Genomic DNA, 20,903 nt, shown 5'->3' with positions numbered 1-20,903 from the left:
GCAAAAGCCTTTAAATGCCATTTGAAATTTTCTTCTAAAATGACCATTTTTATCAAGCTTGTATATTTAAGTTCAGTAATTGCACTTAAATGACAATTAATAGGTAATCTTCATTGCCATTTAAGGGAAATTACTAAACTTAAATATACAAGCTTGATAAAAATGATAATTTTAGAAGAAAATTTCAAATGGCACTTAGAGGCTTTTGCATCTGAAGTGAACTCTTCAATTCTTTCCATTAACTGTTAGATTTTCCTTACAAAGAAAAGTTGAAATATGTCTGTAAATTATAGAGCAATGTAATGATAATAAAAGAACTATTAACACGTTTGCTGAAAAATGATAGCAGACAAGACTAATTATTACTATAATTAGATTGTAATTTTTAACCCATTCTTAATGATGCTACCAAGATTGTAACAAACATTGCAAATTTGGCAAATCCTCAGTGTCAGACAGTTACATCTTTTTAGCTGACAAGCTAACAAAAAAAGTGGACTGCATTTTGTAAACTCTCTCTCTGAATGTACTGTAGCTCACTATGTTTCAGAACAGAGCACCTCTCTCTACACTCATTCACTTGCTATGAGTTTTCTTACTAAGTACGATAAACCTTTTCACATGGCAACTTTAGCACAGCCGGCGTGTACAATATGTGTGAGTGTATCTGATTAGCATGGGCTTGAGGGACACATGACCTCTCGAAAAGCATTGGTGGCATTCTGCAGAGCCTTTAAAAAACAACTTTTGATCTCAGAATACTGTAAATACGTCTCTGGGAGACTAGCAGCTTCATAATTTTATTGCCAATTTGTAACTACTGGAGCTTGTATTTTAACCATTCCTTATAGCCCCGGGGCTTCAATCCTATTTCACAGAGACTGACTCGTTTATAAAGTATCTCAGTGCAGTTCTTAATCCCTCTGCTTTGAAAGCAAAGACCTATAATTGGTGACAAATAGAGAGTAAATCAATATATGTATTGTTCATCATAAGCCGTAGATCTTTCCCAGAAGTCACCCGTATGACTCCCAGTTCTTAATGGTGTGCTATGTGTGTAATCTTGTAGATGGATAGTAAGCATGTATTTTTAAAATATATATATTATGCCAAATTGATTATAAAGACATAATGCACTATGCTGTTCAGCCAAACATGCATTTCTTCCAAAAGGTTGGATATTATAAATAAAATATTATACAGAAGCTACTATACAGTAATATAATTAAATACAATTTACTGAACAATGTTCTTAAAAGATATGGTAATGGTAACTACTGTACATCATAGCCTATATGTAACTACAGTTACATATTACAGTGTAATTATATATTTATGTACTGAGTAATATTAATTAACAACATGTACTTATAGGGTTAGGGTAGGATTAGGGTTTTGTTGAGGGTTAGTTGCATAATTATGCATAATTTACAGTTACTATTATGGTAAGTACATCTAACATATGTAACAAGTGTTACTGTAACTACACAAGTTAACATGCACTAATAATGAAGTGCACTTCTACATTTACTAATACATTATTAAAATCAAAAGATGTATTTTGTTAACATTTGTTAATGCATTGTGAAGTAACACGAACAAACAACAAACATTTTTTTGTAGTGTTAACAAAGATGAACAAATACATCAACACATGTATTGCTCATGGCTCATGTTAGTTAATACAACAAATTAAACCTTATTGTAAAGTGTTACCAAAGATATTTGTAAGGAGTTACACGTGTTTCCACCACAAAACAGTTGATGTAGAAACAGCACAAGGTATACAAGAAAAAATTCTGAATACTTTCTTTAAAGCTACTGTGGAAGATGATGTGTGATATGCTGGTTTTTGAGATCCTGTTTATGGTTTGAATGCAGGATGGATCACGTCATGAAATAAGAATAATGACTGCACTCCATTTTCTAGATTGCATGTCAGAGTAGCTGGAATGTCACTCCTTGAATTGATGTCTTTATAGCGCTGTGATGGAACGGCACAATGGAATAATGGGATTGTTTGTAATGGATTATACACATAAATTCTTTCTTTTATATTCCAAATGTTGCCAATGCAGCAAAACCGTGACTCAAAGATTAAAATCCTACGTAAAAACAACAGCGGTTGTGTGCCTTGTCGAAATGAAAAAGCTTTTCTTTATTGAGCATCAAGTTGTAGATCTATAAATGACAGACAGAGGCAGAGGGCCAGAGGTTAGTGTAAGTTTCTCTACCTAAGGAGCCGAGCTACATTATTCCCACCCATAATGAGCTGCGGCCCAAGCAAGCCAGCGGGGGTGGAGTCTTCTGCTAATGACATGGCACTCCTCATTTCATGCCTGTTAGTTTTATTACCCTCTCACTGTGCTAGAGATTAATCACTTTCTGCTTAATTGCCAGTGCTGTGTCATGCTTGTTTGGGGATGCTGGTCAGATCCCCTGTAGTGGAACAACACTACCCGTTGGAGATGATGATGTCGTTGTTGCTATTGAGGAATGTACAGTATTTATTAATTTAAAGGCACACTATGTAAGCTTTTTGGATCAAAATATCCACTAGAACAACGCTATATATTTTTTTTTTACATTATGAATATATTTTGTTGATTTGTGTACTTACATTATCCCAAATGTTTCTAAGAATGTTTAAATCCAGAGAAATAAGCAGTTCAATGAACTGACCTATCAATTACCATGCTACCCTAGATTTCCGGTTTTGTTTTGTAAAAACCATGACAACACCAAAGACGCTTTAAAATATTATGTGTTTATTAAACAGGTGAGCAATGGTTTGGAAACTAATCATTGTTATACAGCTCAACACAGTTAAGGCTTATTTATACTTCTGCTTCGGACCTATGCCGAAGCCTCTACGCGTTGGTTTTGATTTATACTTCTGCATCATTGTAAGACTGCGTCAATTCCCCGAAATCAAGTTACATTTTGAATAAACAACCTCTAGTGGCAAAAAGTTACATTGTGTCCCTTTAAAATAATGTATCTAAAGAGTACAGTTTATTTAAAGCTGCGGTCTACAGTTTTTCGTGGATGAACACAATGTTTTAGGAGATTGTGCAGCTGTCAGTTACTGCGCCGGTGTGGATACTGCCATTCAGAATCACAGATTATTCTTTTTGGAAGTATGGCCAACATAATAATTTTCACCGGAAAATATCATCTGAACAAGTAAGTAACATCCAGTTTTGTTCTAGTTCTGCATCCACACACTCATAGCCTACTAGCCAAGACTTTATGTGTTCAGATGTGACGTAATGACGCAAAGACATGCTCGAATCTCCCACGGAAATCCGCCAGTACCACTGGAATTAAAAACATTATTTCAAGTGTACAATTTTTGAATCGAGCTACGGCAAGCAGATAGATTTGAACACTGTCTGGTTATGTATTTATTTTTCTCAAATATATATTTTGAATATTTTTTAACCCCAAAGCTACGGACTGCTGCTTTAAATGTATTTTTTTATCATTTAGAATTAATTTAGTAAGACTTTCTCTTTATGTTACCATGGATCTGATATGCAGAAAACAGTAATTGTTTTAGAGAACTAAATACTGTTATGACTTTACACAGTTTGGTTATTATTCATTAAGATTTTATTTGTAACTTAATTGGATTTGTTACAGTGTCAGTGGTTTTAAGACTTTCTAGTGTTATTGAAGTCAACATTTTGGGTCATTTTTAACCTTGAAAAGTGCAATAGAGTGGTATTTGAATTTGGACTTTTGTGGCAAGGAGATTTGTATGAACATAGTTGTAATACGGTTCGTTTTATATGAGGAAGAAGAAGACAGGGTCGGCGATACTGGGACTCGTACATTTTTATTAACTCACAAAACAAAAGGCGTGCACACAGCACATTCACCGTAGTTTCTCTACAGCACAGCAAAACTCCAATCAAAACTCTTTCCACGCTGACCCAGCTCGCGTTGCTTTCCCCAGCACACTCTTTCCTCGTGATCGCCACACAAGTCCCAGTCCTTCTCTCTCTCTCCCATTCTCACTCTGTGCAGCTTATATCCAGTCTCTCCATGCCAATCACTGCAATCAGACACAGGTGTGTTCATCATCTGCACTTGACCTACTTACTCACCGCACAGCTTATTGACTCCTCTCTCTCACCACAGACCTTGCGAAAACTACGCCCCCCTCGCCACAATAGCCAAACCCAGGGAGATATATACAGTTAATGATAAACATTCAGTCGCATGCAAATAAGTCTAAACTCATATATTACATAATAAATTCAGTTAGCAGAAACAGGATTGAAAAAAAAAAAAACAAGAATTTTCTGTCCATAATCATACATTTGCAGAAGGAATGCTTACATTGGACAACATCATTGGTTGCTAGAAGAAAACAACCCTTGTCGGTGGTCTCGTGTAATTTCAAAAAGTATTTTCAGGGACCTCTTTGCGGTGATTTTGAAATTAGTCACATCTCGATGTTGTCGTACAGCATCTTTAATCAATCTAAAATCTACTTTCGGATCAAGCATTTGTAATGTTAATATGTCTATAATAAAACAGTCAACTCCCACTGGGGCGGTAATAAGGTGTCATTTATTGACGTGCGAAAGAATGCTGCCCGAAATGAGACATCATGTGGTCAGTAGCCCCATGTGTGACAATTGTTACACTAAAATGAATAGTCAGCCCACAGCTGTTGTGCTATTCCAGTAGCCAGTGTGTGTGTTTGGATGTAATCAGTGTTTTTGCTCTTGTTACTGCAGGCTGAGTCACCAGGCCTCTGTGCACCTTGACCCTGTCAGCCGGTCATCCTGGGCTGTCAGACCCATCCCAGAGCTCATTAAACATCTTTAAAAATAGCCTGTTGGGAGCTGGATGGAGGACAATCTTATTTGGATGCATGCAGTATTGAAACATTTCAGGCCCTTTTGCCCCTTCTTTCCCCTCCCCCTTTTTGGATATAAATCATTACAGTGGTAGTGAAAAATATGCATAGAAATGAATGCGTCTTATTCCCTATCACCCTGAAATCCAGTTTAACCAGGAGCTAAGTGCACTGACATAATGCTGCACCATATTTAAATCAAGCCGTGGGGTTTCTTGTGGGCCCAAAAAGGTGCAGCAGCAATAATCATCAAATTATGATTAAATGATGGAGAAAAAAATTATATCTGGGCATATATCCAGACCCACAGTGCAGTTGAGACACTCAGCATTTTAAAGAGCTGATTCAGGTGTATAAATCACAATATTAGACTGATATTGTACGGTCTCAGTAAAGTGCTCAACCTAGCGAATCAGGTGCGACGTCAAATAAAGTATGCAGTTCATTCCTAAATTCTGAATTAATCCCACTGTCTTTATTGTTTTTATTATCTTGGCATGAGAGGGAGAGAAAGAAAATGAAATAAGTTCATTATACTGTATAATAAAGCATTATGATAACCCTCGTTTACAGATTAAGTAGATGTGTGTTTGCTCTCAGTGTTTCAAAGGAAGTGTTACAAAAGCCTTTAAGGATGCAAGAGACCAAAGAAGATAAATTGGGTGAAGTGCAATGTCACAGTGAAACAAATTAAGTGTGATAAAAAATGATAAATGTGTTTGTTTTTGTTTTTTTTGCTGTACTGTAGTTGCTTCAAAATTCTCACACCCCTAATATGTAATTCCATATATTTGCCTTAATTTGGCATCTGAGTTTAGTTCAAATGTTTCTTGGCTTTATAGTCAAGTTCTTTTGGGACAGTTAAAAGGAAATCTACAAATTTAGAGACCTTTGCTACATATTCTCTCTGTTACTGTATTCTGAACATATATGGCTGATCTCGGGTATGCTTCATCTAATATATATGATTGACTTCTATTTGCAAAAGTAGCTGGAGTTTACTAAAAATCTTTAAATCCTGTGTATCTTTCATAACTGGTTCATAACCATGAGGTCTTGCGATTCCTGATTTTTCTGCAAAACTTTACCTTAACCAGGTTTAGACATCCGGTTTAGATGATTTCAACGTGTGGTTGCTGGCAAACATGTAACGTCCTTCCTTATAGTGAGTAAATAAAGCAGTGGAGTACAATTACATACTATGCCTCAAAATGTAATTGCAAAATGAATGTTCTGGTTTGTTCTTGTACATAATGTACAGTGCTTTCTGTTTATTTTGATTGTAGACACTGAGCCACTTATATTACAGTATATCTTCTAACACCCTACAATGATTAATTGCTCTGACATTCCAGAGAAACGTAATTCTCTAAGTAGTTCCTTCGTCAGCATAAGTGAGTATAGAGTGCCTCATCTGGGCTCTTGACTGAGGGACTGTTTCACATAGGTTCCCATCGTCCCTCATGGGAGCTTTATACCTCCTGCTCCTCTCACTGTTGCTTAATTAGGAGTGAAATGACTGAGTGCAGGTCTCAGAAGCAGTAGCCCTCAGGAATACTGAGACGTGATGATGGTGGTGGGAAAAAACTGTGTATCTGTAGCCTCAAATCAATTTCAGGTATGGTCATATAATTTTCTTTAATGTAAAAGGAATGATTTTCCTTCATTGTCCCTCTACCTGCTGGATGATGATGCAAATTATCACCTTTAATTTTATTTTTGTACTATAGTTATAGCAGGTATTATAACGCATATATATAAAGTTGAGCCGAGATATTGAAAACAAGACTGGAATATTTTAGATAAAGGTAAGCATGATATTTATGCTACTATGTAAGAATCCCCATTTAATCCACATTCTGTGGCAGCAACCAATTTATTCTTTGATGAGAAGTCAGTCCCAAATAAAGTAATACAAGATGGCAGAAAAAGTAAATAAAATGTAAATAAAATTCATTCAAGACTGGAATAAGTTTAAAAGAATAAAAACTAATTCAATGTAATTGACTATTTATTAATGTTTTTTAGAGTACCATGATGTTAGCTTTGCAACATACTATCATCAAACTCCTTTGATATCAATTGTGTCTTCTGTATGTTTCATGTGACGAGTGTTACTGTCTATGTAGACTGCCTTAAATCAGTCCATGGTTGTTATGCTACCTTCAGCCAGCTACCTATACTCAGTCAATGAGTGTTCTAGGCTTCGGAAAATTCCTAACATGTATTCTGATCTGGACTAAATCTAATGGAAACAAAATAACTGAGAGATTATCAGAGATTACTGAGAGTATTTTTACAGTGTGTGATTGGCATGGTCCATCACTGAGCTAATCTATACCTTGTGCTTTTTTTTTGGCTGAATAATTTATCTGTTCATTAATTATTTATCTTGCTTTTCATCTCCCACTTGCTTTGGTGTTTATTAAGCAGCATTAAGCAGTCTCACTAGTGCCTTATATCTCACCTATGGGGGTTGTGTTATGAGATACACAATCAATGGCATTAACAGCAGTGCTATTATAGAGAGGGCAAAATTGATCCATGTTGCTTTGATGTCTGTGAAATGTCCAATGGGGATGTTATTTATTGAGATTTAAAGCAGGAACAGTTATTAAAATTGGTTCATTGAATGGTATGGTTTGAGTATTCAAATAATTTTAATATATTTTATTTTTTAATATAAATGTATACATTTATGGTATTTTATCTCTATTTCTTGCCTCAGATACAAAGGGAAGTGTAAGATATAGCAGGTTATAGCAGAGAGTCACTTATGGGAGTGGATTTGACTTAAAAACTTAGTCATTACACTTAAAGGTGCAATGTGTAATATTTCTGAGGATCTAGTGACAGAAATGCAATATAAGATCCATAATGTGTTCAGTGGTGTATAAAGACCTTACTCAAGGAACCGTTATGTTTTTATTACCTTATAATGAGACATTTATATCTACATAACCGCGGACACCCTCTTCTATGAAGGTCGACATATTGTGACGTCATGTTTCTACCATAGCCGAACACGAACAAACAATGCTACAGCGTGCGTTTCATCTCTATACCTTGAAAGAGAAGCCGCAGAAAGCTAAAAGCTAGCCATAGACACTGTGAGTAGTGACTTTTCCCTTGTTAGTGGTGTAAAATATGTAGTTGGATTGTTTCATGTAAAAGTTCTTCTCCCTTGCTGTGTTATGGCTTTGACTATCAGCTGATTAGTACTATTAAGTACTATACCGTAAAACAGTAACGTTACAGGAGTCACCAACCCGTCGAATGCGGTCGACAAGTCGATCTTGGAAGCATTTTAAGTCAATCGCCAAGAAGTTTCAAAACCAGAGAAAAAGAACAATCTGTATTCATTATTATTTATAAATTTGTGTGTAGTAAATGGTGTCTAGGGAATTCGGAGGCGCGCACACTGTTACAATCACGTCATTTTTGTCGCACGGACCTTTGACACGTCGAGTATAAACAACGCTTTACGGTTTAACCAGCTCAGCCCCAGCCCTGTGCTGGTTATGTTTGTGAGACAATCAGCTGATTACTATTATTATATATTAAGAGCCTTGATCCTCACCTGACTATGGCTTTGTAAACTTTATCCATGATGTGGTTTATAATGGACTGTGGTACAGAAACTTGGCTTACTCTGGCTATTCTCTGCTGTTTCAGACGATGAAATATTTGTCCCGTTTGGCAAGCATAGCTTCGAAAGGGAGGGGTGAGCAGTGGGCTAAGCCATTAATGCAACTCGCAACTAAATCGCTAGATGCGGCTAAAATCTACACACTGCACCTTTAATTTATTTAGCATTACATTCTCAAACCATGAGAATGATTATACTCAAAATGCTTTGCATAGTTGTAGTCTTAGATGTATTTTATTGTACATGCATACTGCACACAATGTTGATATAACTTTTATTTGCAATGAGCTTGGGAATTTCTTAATTGTTGGTGTGAATGGGTTGTGTAAAGGCTCTACTGTAACATCTATTGCTTTATTTGTTTATGCACAGGCCAATGATGCCTCTGGGAACACATGGAACTGGCTGTACTTCATCCCTCTCATCATCATTGGCTCCTTCTTCATGCTTAACCTTGTCCTGGGTGTCTTATCAGGGTAAGTTGTAAGTTATATGGTGGTCACAAAAACTGTTGCAAGTTAGTTCTAAAGTTCAAGTTTTTTGATCACATGCTCTGTGGACTGAAAGTGAAATTCATATCATATTTGACATTTATTCTTGCATACTCTCATTATGGACAAAATTGGACTGTAATTCTACAAATATAGTTACAGTAGGGCTGTCAGAATGGCCGAAAAAACAAACTGGAATTTTATACTTTAATATTAGTTATATTCAAATTATTTGAGAATTTAAAGGGTATATTTTCAGTAAGCTTTTGGCTTGTCTCCTGAGACAAGAAGGTGCAATGAGCAAAATATTTATGTACAGCATTCAATTGTTTATTCAAAGCAATGCAATAATATGTTTGTACAAAAAAAATTGCATAACGTTTAAACTAACGTTTATACATCAAATATAATTTCTGAAATTGCATAAACAATTATGAACAAAACAACATTGTGTATTTATACATAGTACAAGTACTTTCTTGCATTTAAAAACATGAAGTAGAATGGGAACCGCCCCCACAAAGTCTCAAAAATCGAGACACAAGTGCAACAGTCAAAGATGTCCGTCTACATCTTTACATAGAAAACAATGGAAAGCAGCACAGAAAATGGATTCTGTGGAAACAGCTTGGTTTTCTCGGCATTGAGTCTCTTTATTTCTGCAATGTTTTGAATGAACAACACAACAGACAGTAGACTCACTTAGTTATGTTGACATAAGTTCTTCGGTAATTAATTACATCCAGTCATTGTTAGATTACATTATATACAGTATGTGCATAGTTTGGGTTGTAGAGAACATTGACTCTTCACATTGAAAACGATCTAGCACGTTTTTCTTCTCTCATATTCCTTGCATATTTTGGAGTGTCCATGTCACTAGGATGGTTTTGGACCATTGCAAAAATATCTTTGATTCTTTCCATGTTTGAATGCTGAGAACTTGATGCAATGCTCATTGTGTCATATCCAGATGATGGTGCATTATTTTTTAGATGCCGGAGCCATTGAGATACTTTGTCAGTAGGGTTCAGAGTATTAGCTCCAACTGAACTGGTGGTGTCTGACAATGAATCTCCACTCACTGAAAATACAATAAATGTTAAGGTTAGGTTCATTTTCTTTTTTGTTGGATATTTGTTTTACATGCATATCTCTCATGGTAGAATATCTAATATTTGCTGATACACATTAATTTAATTCAAGACGTTTGTTGACATGCATAAGAGCAAAATAGACTTTTTTAGCAACATTAAAACAATCTAAATTATTCCAAACCTTTGACCAATAGGGTATACGCATAGAATTAAAATAAAATTGACATATGTTTGTTTTAACAGTAGAATTAAACATATTTGATTACACAATTTAACACACACATGTTGACAAACTTACTATTTATTGCACAGATGTGTAATATTATACATTCTAGTGGGACTAGATAAACAGAAACTTACTACTAGGGATCGCTTTGTCAAAGCTTTGCCTTCGTCTGGCAGATGGTTGTTCGGATTCTGCATCTAGGTCCACAACTGCTGCTTCCAGCATCCTCGCGATGAGTTCATCCTCACGTTTTTTCCACTCTTCTTCAGTCAGTACCTTCCCAGTAAACCATTGGATCACTGATGTTGTTGCCTTTTTTTCTCTGCTTTTTTGAGTAAAGTATTCCCCTCTGTTTCTTGCCACCATCTCTTCAATCTTCTTAAGCAGATTTTTGATGTTATGACTGTTATCAGCTAGCACATGATATCTGTACTCACACTTTCTTATCAAAGTCTGCAGGGCTTCTCCTTCACATGCAATGTAATGCTCAACTGGTGTGTCCTTCAGCCAGTGTCCAGAGAATATAATTAGAGTATATCTCCAGACATGCTCCCCAAAAAGGCTCATTAACTCCATCATTGTTTTTTCATCTTTTTTCGTAAAAGTCTTATCTACTGGTAGCACTAGCAGGAATGCATGCGGACCTGGCGAACAAATCGTCACACTGCGTAGAATTTCTTTTGCGTCTTCCAGATTTGATGTTGACCATCCTGGTGTGTCAACCACTGAGATTTGACATTCTGCAACTTCCCTTTGTTTAATCACACATTGCTTTGCCTTTGGATGGGGTTTAAATCCCTAGACAGAATATAAATAATGTAGCAATGATGTTCAGCAGGTGTACAAGAATTATACGATTATAATAATTTAGAATTTGGTATAAAAAATGATAAATGTTAAGTACATCCTCTAGTGTAATGTCAAAAAATCCTTCTTGCAAAATCTCGTTTCCTGATGTACTTTTTCCAACTCCTTCTCCTCCAAGAAGCACAATCCTAACTTCTGAGAGTTTTCTTTTTCTTTCTGTTAATGAGAATGAAATGATATGTGTTTTTATCTACAAAGAATGTCTTGCATTGTTACACTTTTGTAAATATAACTTTTACCTTTAAGCAGCTTGTGAAGCATGTATTTTTGTCTACGCCATTTCTTCATGTCTTTTTTGCCTTTCTTCAGCTTTAGCTCAAGCTCGTTGAATGGATTGTTCTTCTCATCTGGCACATAGTGACAACCTTTGTTTTCCATCACCATTTCCTCAATCTTCTTTAGGAGTTCTGTGGCTTGTGTGCTGTCAGTGTGATTCTTACAGTTAAATACATGGTATCTGTACCCACATTGTTCCATTAGCCACTCAAGGTGCTCTTCTTCTTCAATACGTTCCTCAATGGTTGTATCCCCAAGCCAGTCTCCTCTGGTGAACAGCACAATTGTATGGCTCCACACATCCTTCCCTAAAAGACCCAGGTGTTCCTCCACAGCTGTTCGATAAAATGTATTAAATGCTGTGGCAACGGGAACAGTTAACAGAATAGCATGTGGGCCAGGAGAACATAGATGCACACTACTTCTTATCTCCAGTTTGTCAATCTCTGATGTCTTTTCGAGAGGATATTGCCAAAACCAGCCTGGAGTATCGACTATAGTCAGGTGTCTTCCATGCACTTCAGCATGCCTAACCTCACAGCGCACTGTTGTTCTTGAATCGTCAACTTGAAAAGCTTCTTCACCCAGAATGAGGTTGCCTGCAGAACTCCTTGCAGCCCACGATGCTCCAAGAATTACTATCTGTATATCAGTAAGATATTGTTCCTCAGCTGAAAAAAGAGACCAAATTTATAGCTGACTCCATGTTATATAATATGTACACTTTATAAAAAATAGTTTTTGTTTTTATATCAAATTCAAATCAAAATCAAAAACTGCAACAATTTATTAAAAAAATAGTTTTAATTCAGGACTAAAATTGCATGAGTATTTTTTTTCTTTTGTTTACATGTACTATGTTATGACTGATACAGTCAGTCATATTTGTACTGAAGGTAAAATATTTGAGCAATTGTTGGAAGAGTTTCCCACTTATCTAGCATTACTTTCCATAAAATGTAACAATGTAATGTAATCATGTTTTTAAAGTAATAATTTTGGGCCTATCTTTAGAATGTTGTATTTTCTTACCTTTTATGGATGCTTGGAGTTCAATCCTTTGACTATTGACTGCAATAATTCTTTGTTTGACTTTTTCCTTTCTTATTTTCTCTCTCTCACCCTCTATAGACATCCTTTCGCTGAATTTAAAGTAATTGTTTTGGGCTACCATTTCCTCAATTTGTTTCAGCAGTTTGATCACTTGAGAGCTGTCATTCCTGTCTTGAATATTAAGGACATGATACCTGTTCTGACACCTTCTTAGAAGTAGTTGGAGGTCTGGCCAGATTCTAAGATTCTTTTTGAAAGATCTTTCATCAAATGGAGCAATGCAGCTAAAGAGCACAATAATGTGTTTCCAGACATTCTCTGACAAAAACTCCAAATGTTCATTCAAAGCCATTCTATAGACTTTTGGAAATATATTATCTACAGGAATGACCAGAAGGAATGCGTGAGGTCCAGGGGGACACAGTGTTGGGCACCTTATAATTTCCTGTATGTCAAACTTGGGAGTATTTTCTCCAGCATAATGCCACCACCAGCCTGGGGTGTCAACCACAGTAACATGTCTTCCATGTACTTCTCCCTCAGCTTGAACAGATCGGGCAGTTCTTCTTCCCACAACAAAAGCATTTTTTCCCAGGATGGTGTTTCCTACGGAACTTTTTCCACTTGATTCTATTCCACCCAGTTGGCGACCCCCAATCAGTATAATTCTAATTTCAGGCAATCTTTTGTCTAAAAAAATAGTTTAAAATAATTATAAATTGGAACTGTCAAAAAGGTGAATTCAAATATAATTTGTTAAAGTTAATTGTAGGCATGATCTAAAAGAAAGATAACTTACTGCTTGGGAGATTCTGCTTTGAGGGTTCCTGTGTCCTTTGTTCTGACATCTTTCATTTCTTGATTGCTAAGTAATGGCATTGATTATTTACATATAACTTACTCAAACAATCATGTTCGCTGTTTTGTGTATATTAATAATATGGTAACATAATGTTAATGTCAATTTTCTCACTAACTTATGTCCATTATAAGTTGTATTGATATTTTACATGGAACCTCAAACTTCACAGGAATAAGTGTTTAGCTGTACGTTTCTTTAACTTCATGATTTAAGTTCCTAGAGACTTGTATATTAGTTTTGATTCGAGTCAAATGCAAATATGTCTTACCTTTTGCGTGTACCGTGTAGCAGCTTAAACTGAAAAATGAAAGGCTCTACTTCCTCATATTCAGTATGAGTATGAGTCAACAGTATATGAGTTGCCAGGTCTTTAAAAAAAACTGCTTCAGTGCTAGGGAAAATAAAAAGAACTTCCTGCTCCTGGAAAGTCCTGTGCCAAACAAATACCTGCCCCTTAAAGATGAAATAGGAACACTAATGTAATGTTTAACTTTATTCAGGATATAACTACTTTTTTGTGTGTGTCATGATAGTGAGACAATCAAAGTGAGACAGTGAGACTCTTGGAACAGTTTGAGAAACACAAAATAAAATTATTTAAGAGATGTTACCTAAAGTAAGATGGGCTTTCCAACACAACACACTCGTAAAATTGTCTAAGAATTTGTGTTTGGTCTTAGGGAGTTTGCCAAAGAAAGAGAGCGAGTGGAGAAGAGGCAGGAGTTCTTGAAGCTCCGCAGACAGCAGCAGATTGAGAGAGAGCTCACTGGATACCTGGAGTGGATCTGCAAGGCAGGTTGGTATAAATGTGACCTTTCTATGCTGTGTCATTGGATTTCCATTCAACACTTCACAACAATACATAGAAATATGTAATTTTTGAATACAACCCTATTCGTACCAAGCCTGAATTTTTCAAAGCTAATAAGACAAATTAGTCAAATTAGACTAATAGACAAATTAAAACTGCATCTCTGTAAAGTACTTCAGATAAAGTCTAATATATTCTTATATATTTAAAAGAAAGTACGGCATCTGAATAGTTGTAGTGCAAAACTTTTAGTATCATTTATTCATCTGTAAAGTACTGGTGAGAATGGACCTTAATTCTTTGTACATTGAGTGTATGTACTCTAAGAGTGTGTTTCACTGATTTTCTTACTTATATTTGTTCATTCCAGAGGAGGTTTTGCTAGCAGAGGAGGATCAGAATGCTGAGGAGAAATCCCCTTTGGATGGTGCGTGGTACAGGAGGAAACAAAACAACCCAGGTGAAAAGAGGGCAAGGGCAGTGCTTAATTTGTAAATAAATAATTGCCGGATCCAAAACAGCAATTAAAAGGCACTTTGCCTGACACTGACACATCTGTAAGAGAATCATTCACTAGTTTCTGCACAGCCCTACCACAGCCTAGTGTATTATTATGTCTCGTATATAGCTTTGTTGAGAGATAATATCATTCAGTTGATCAGTGATATTCTCTCACGGATGACGTTGTTGCCTTTTCCACTACATCGATTTCTGTTTCTAACTGATGTAACTTCCGTTGGTCGTGTCTCCTGCTATCCTGAATATTATTAGCAGTTCCACGTTCGTAATCTCTTTTGATCAGAAACGCTACTAGCTTTAGGATATGGAAAATAAAAATAAGCTTCACTGTATTTTTGATATTTTGGCGATTTTAACTTAATTATATTAATAATTCATCAGATATAAACACTCTCTCCAAATGTCATTCTACTCTCCAAACTGTATGCTTTTGCCTGCAAAACAATGAGCTGTAAAAACAACCAATGATAGTGATTTTGAACTTAAGAAAGCTGATCATATATATATATATATATATATATATATATATATATATATATATATATATATGCTGAGGTCCAATAGCAAAACATAAACTCCAAATACATTTGCGTGAAGCTCAACTTCCATAGAAATGAACTGAAAATGCTTGTTTCATGCCTGTGCGCACGCATTGTCACCATGTAATTTGCATATTTATGCCGGATAATTTAAAAACGATGTCTGAACATTTTCCAGAACAGGAACCGGTTCAAATTAAGCACTGGGCAAGGGTCAATGGGGTTGGTTTACCATAGTATTCTATGATAAACCAGGTCAATGGAAGGAATGCCATCATATGTGACCATTCTTTTGCTCTGTTATGGGGCGAAAAGGCTTTTGGGAATCTGAGTTTTTGGGAATCTGAGTTTAGATTTCAATCTTTTCACCTGGGCACAGTGATAAGTGAATTGATCACCTACAGATGACCTACAGATACAAGAATAAATGTTAATAAATGTCCATGTGTATTGTTTGCTAAAATACTCCTAAAACCAGTTAAATGTCCAATTTCATGAGGAAATATGTGTGGACAGGAAAGAAAATATTTGTTTTATTTATCCTAAATGCCACATTGCCTTTATTCACACTGTGAGTATTTTTTCTATTCGCATCTCCGTTTTATCAAGGCCCACAATCTCTGTCAATTTTGGCTGTTTTGGAAGCCAGGAGTAATTACAGGGATTAAAACAACTGTGATAATTGGATTACACCCATGTACACACATACATTTTGTGTAAGCAGCTAAGACTAGCTAAGTAGGGATGCAACTAACCGAAGTAAATTTTCTGCAGCATGACATTGGTACTATTAGTAACTATTTTCAAAATACAGGTAATGCTGTTTTTGATATTTAGTTGCCAGTTAACCTGTTGTAATTAATGAGCTGACAAGAAATATTAATCAAATAGTAAAAGTTGTGATTGTATAGCTTTGCCCATCTTACAACAGAATGTCATTGCATCTGTTAGTTTTCTATCTTCACTGTTTTCACTATCAGGCAGAGGGCTATGTTTCCTTCTTGAACTGTAATTAGTGGTGTCGACTGGATCTATGCATTTAGAGAAGAGTGGATAGATACAGTAGATAGAGAGAAAGTAAAAGTGTGAGCGTGGCGGCAACCCAGGATTGTGTTTTCACATGACTAAAGAGTCACTGCAAGATCAGGCCTGCCTGTAATGTACACACATTTCTCACTATAGCTAGACACTCATATGAAGCGTATATAATAAGTAAAATATCATTCAATTAATGAAAAATTAAGACATTACATTGTTTTTACAGACAAATTATTGTTTTCCAGATGTAATATTGTTAGCCAGTTGTTCGTCATTTGATAAAAATCATGTGCTAGTAAAAACGTGTTTTGGATTTAATTTACATAATTGTGCTTTGTTAAGAATTTTTCCCAATCTGATTAGGAATTTAATGTTTCTTTAAACTCTGTCATAATGTTTGTGTTTATGTATTTGCATGCTTATGCATTTTTTGTGTTCAGTCCTGAAAAGAACAAAGACCAGAAAGGGTAGAAACGACCTCATCAGTGCTGAAGAAGGAGAGGAACATTTCACAGACATATCTTCTGTCGGTGAGCTTTGACCTTTAACCTTAAGAAACTCTCATTATCAATTACTGTGACTAATTTTTTTTTTCATATCCTGCATCAAATTTTTCTCCAATATAGCATTAGAATAGAATTTGTTCAATTAATTTTATTTTATATATCTTGTATAGAAGGATTTTAATAGTCAGCTAAAAGCAAAGAAATCACTTCCCTTGGTAAACAGTGAACTGAAACCTCTACAGAGTTTCTCAGATTAGCTTGAATGTGCCCATTAGCTGAAGAGGGTAAAATGGAGAAGGGAAAGCAGGATCATGTGACTTCTGCTGTGCATTAGTACTGATCTCTTCTGTTTTTAGATTTAAAAAGCTTATAGAATGATTTATAATCTTAAACACTTAAGTGTCTCAGCCTAACACTATGATGAATAACAAATCCAATGCTACTGATCTCAACAAAATGCCGTTTATATTATTGCATGTATTATTCAGAGTTACATTAAATATGAATTTACATTAGTAGCTCTGTGATCAGAGTTTAAGTATCTAATTTGTTTTTGAATGTTTTTTTAATCTCTCTAGCGCCACCTGGATCACCTTTCGCCCGAGCTAGCCTGAAGAGCAGTAAGAACGATAGCTCCTCGTACTTCCGTCGAAAGGAAAAGAGGATTCGCTTTTTTATCCGGCGGATGGTGAAGGCACAGAGTTTCTACTGGATCGTTCTCTGCTTGGTGGGATTGAACACGATGTGTGTGGCTATGGTCCATTACGACCAGCCTGACGGGCTCACCAAGGCCTTGTGTAAGAGCGCTTGCTTTCTGTTCACTAGCAAATTCAATTGAACTGTGTCAACTTCACATTATTTGATTATTTGAATTTTTGAGCTATTTAGTTTCCTAAACAACATTTATTAGACTAGTTTTGCAATCTCTATTTGCTTTGTGTGTCACGAGTCACGACTTATTAACCTGAAAGTTTTGAGACATATGTTTTAATGACATCTGTTACAGTCGTAGCATCTATCAGGACTTGATAAATTTCATTCATTTCTATAAAGCAGCTTGTTTTAATTAATTAATTCAAAGCTAGGATTCAGAATAATCACTTAATGCCTGTGGCATTTTTCATGCAATCTGTGTTATTAATATTATTATTATTATTTACTTGAATTAGCCAATATTTCTGTATTTTCCATTTTCATTTTTTCATTGTTACTTATGTATTTTTATTGCTAATTGTATTAAACATTGATTTCAGTTTATTGCGAAAGCAACATTTCCAATTTTAGTTTTTTATGTAATATGTATACTCTTTTTTTCAATTGCAATTTTAGTTTTTCATGTAATATGTTTACTAATTTTTCTTTATTTTAATTACCAAAACTACATTGTTGTAGCTAACAATAACAACACCGTGTATATAAAAATGTTGTAGTAGAAATAGTTAATTATTGTGTATTGTTAAATTATAATAAAATAAAAAAAATATTAAATAGGAAAATTATAATAACATTTAATGTACTTTTTTTTTAATGATTGATCCTCTGATTGAAAAAAATCTTAACAACTTAAAATAAAAATTGAGTTATAAATATATTTAAATACATATATTTAAAAGTACATATATTTAATTGAAATGTTTTTAATAAAACTATACTGTATATTGAAGATTGTCAAAATGCTAAAAAATATTGGTATTTTATTTCTTTTAGCTTGGTTGCCCAGCTCTAATCACATTATTTTTGAAGGTTTTTGTGGGAAAAGCTTGGGTTTTGATGGATAACCTAATCTCTCCTTTCATTTCTATGGGCTGTTAGACCTGGCAGAGTTTGTATTCCTGGGTCTGTTTCTGACAGAGATGACTCTGAAGATGTACGGCCTGGGGCCCAGAAACTACTTTCACTCCTCGTTCAACTGTTTTGACTTTGGGGTGAGTCACAGCACACATGATTCAGACGAGCCTGTGAGGCTGCATCTAGTCAGTCATTATCAGCCGCTGTTGATACTTGTGTCCACGCTGGATCGCCACATGCATGTTCTGAGCCATTTTATTCACATTCACTCATTATAGTTTATTTGTTTTCTAAACTAGACTATTTTAATAATTGCCATCTGCTCACTTAAATGAGATGCTACAAAAAATAACCCCATATAACTGAAAGAGTCTTAATTTTATATTCTCAGGTAATTGTGGGCAGTATATTTGAGGTGGTGTGGGCAGCAGCAATCCAGCCTGGTGCGTCTTTTGGGATCAGTGTTCTGAGAGCCCTGCGTCTGCTCCGTATCTTTAAAGTTACCAAGTAAGTAGACAAGAAGTGTGTTTATATACAGTATACTTCTATCACAATCTAACAAACCCCTTTAAGGAATCATATGATGGTTCTTTTTTATTATTTATTTATTTATTTAGATTTTTTACACTCTGAAACCAGCATTTCTTAACGTGATCCGAGAATTATGTTGTGATCTATATGTTAATTCTCACTCTTTCTCTTTCTTTGCAGGTATTGGAACTCTTTGCGTAATCTGGTGGTTTCACTTTTAAACTCCATGAAGTCCATCATAAGCTTGCTCTTCCTCCTCTTCCTCTTCATCGTGGTGTTTGCTCTGCTAGGCATGCAGCTTTTCGGGGGCCAGTGAGTGATTTCTGAAATGATCCTCCATCATTCTTGCCATTTATGTCCAATTTCACCCCTTTGATTTATCCAAGAAAGAATATGTTCTGTTGAAAAAAAAAAAAAAAAAACTTATTCCACATCTTGTCCAATATAATCCACCAAACAATTAGCAAACATACATAACTACAAACATAACTACAATCAAAAAGTAACTGTCTCAGGCTGGAGCAGATTCTGTAAAGATGTTAGAATTGCAAGTCTGAATGCAACCTTATGACCACAGCAGGCCTACCATGACGCTCTAAGAGAAGTGTCCGTAATATCCCTGTGGCATCTGCTTCAGATCTGTTTTCTGGAGTTGATCTAAAGCCTGACGGCGTGTTTGATGTGTCTTCTGTCAGACTGAAATCAGCCTAAGGCTCCATCTGCCTCATCCATGAACAAAACTGGTCACAACATGTGCTCAATTGTGCAATCTCATTTATGTAATGGCTTGTAAAAATGTGTCCTGCTGTCAAGTGCATTTTCGGTATGTTTTAATAGTCAGTCTCAAGTTTGAGCTGTTAGCTCTGGATTCATTTGAATTTTCTTCCTGGACACTGTCTGGATCCCAAACTGCATACTCTCTACTTCTTTTGTACAAGTATTTATTTTTCAAAAAAGTATATTCTATATAGTGTGAATGTGTGCAGAATGTAATCCCAACGTTCTACATCATGTTGTTATTGTCATGTGATCTACCAGCGTCAGTTGTGTTACTTGACCGCTATTCACATACAGTATCCTCTCCCATGGCCTCATCATGGTACAGCCTTGCAAAGTATTCTTCCTTTGACTTATACGCCTACACAGGTGTTTGACGCATTCACAGTTTAGAGCAATCTCTTGGCACGAGTTACAACCTATTGGAATACTGCCAAAAAACACGTGTGCACTTCTGATGACGAAATTCGAGTCACACGCACTGTACGCTAACCTTTACGTTCACCTAAGAATCCACTGGATGCGCATTTACCTACCTACTTTCCTTTAATTTTAAGTAGTTAATACATTTTCTTCTGTTGCCATCTCGCATCAATTGAATTTTACAAATGCATTTCTGTCAAAATTTCAGTCCATCCATTCATCATCCAGTCCCTTCTTTACTATACTTCCTATGCCCTCATGCCAACTCTTGTGAGCCGAGGGAGTGATACGCCATGCCACCAAGGATTTAGATTTCTACCCTCAAATAATTACTTGAGCTGATTATTCACTGTGTCTGCTTGCTTTAACGAAAGACACCTCGCTGACAACAAGCTTGATGAATGAAAGCTTTAGTCATGGCCTTCCACTTTCTTTCCCTCTTTTATTACATTGGGCTGCTTTATTTATTTATTTATTTATTTTTTAATTTATTATTTTTTTTTATTTTATTTCATTATTTTTTATTTTTTTTCAAATGTTATTTAAATTTTTTTTAAATTTTTTTTATTTTATTTTT

General features: G+C 35.5%; 2 protein-coding genes across 3 annotated transcripts in view; one reads left to right on the top strand and one right to left on the bottom strand.

Moving 5' to 3' along the window:
• Positions 1-20,903, top strand: part of cacna1bb (calcium voltage-gated channel subunit alpha1 Bb) — a 127,321-nt gene that overhangs the window by 53,119 nt on the left and 53,299 nt on the right. The window contains exons 9-16 of the mRNA XM_089123612.1: positions 8,895-8,998; positions 14,075-14,190; positions 14,576-14,665; positions 16,742-16,831; positions 17,386-17,604; positions 18,620-18,732; positions 18,987-19,102; positions 19,307-19,438. Of these exons, the coding sequence (XP_088979738.1) occupies positions 8,895-8,998; positions 14,075-14,190; positions 14,576-14,665; positions 16,742-16,831; positions 17,386-17,604; positions 18,620-18,732; positions 18,987-19,102; positions 19,307-19,438 (980 nt within the window). The remainder of the gene's footprint in view (positions 1-8,894; positions 8,999-14,074; positions 14,191-14,575; positions 14,666-16,741; positions 16,832-17,385; positions 17,605-18,619; positions 18,733-18,986; positions 19,103-19,306; positions 19,439-20,903) is intronic.
• On the bottom strand, positions 9,642-13,789 carry LOC120490808 (GTPase IMAP family member 8). Of its 2 annotated transcripts, XM_039688260.2 has the most exons (7): positions 13,663-13,789; positions 13,332-13,397; positions 12,512-13,222; positions 11,443-12,150; positions 11,241-11,359; positions 10,471-11,134; positions 9,642-10,097 (listed from the first exon to the last, which is right to left on the bottom strand). In XM_039688260.2, exons 2-7 carry the CDS (start codon positions 13,378-13,380, stop codon positions 9,823-9,825), a joined length of 2,526 nt encoding a protein of 841 aa, XP_039544194.2. In that variant the 5' UTR covers positions 13,381-13,397; positions 13,663-13,789; the 3' UTR covers positions 9,642-9,822. The 2 variants fall into 2 exon arrangements, with proteins under 2 accessions (XP_039544194.2, XP_088979737.1); XM_089123611.1 differs by lacking the exon at positions 13,663-13,789 and having other exon boundaries at positions 13,332-13,633.

This window comes from Pimephales promelas, chromosome 19 (genome assembly GCF_988280905.1).
Source record: "Pimephales promelas chromosome 19, fPimPro1.hap1.1, whole genome shotgun sequence".
In the NCBI taxonomy this organism is placed as follows: domain Eukaryota; kingdom Metazoa; phylum Chordata; class Actinopteri; order Cypriniformes; family Leuciscidae; genus Pimephales; species Pimephales promelas.
The sequence above is the reverse complement of the archived record's forward strand: the minus strand, read 5'-3'. Positions and strand labels throughout refer to the sequence as shown.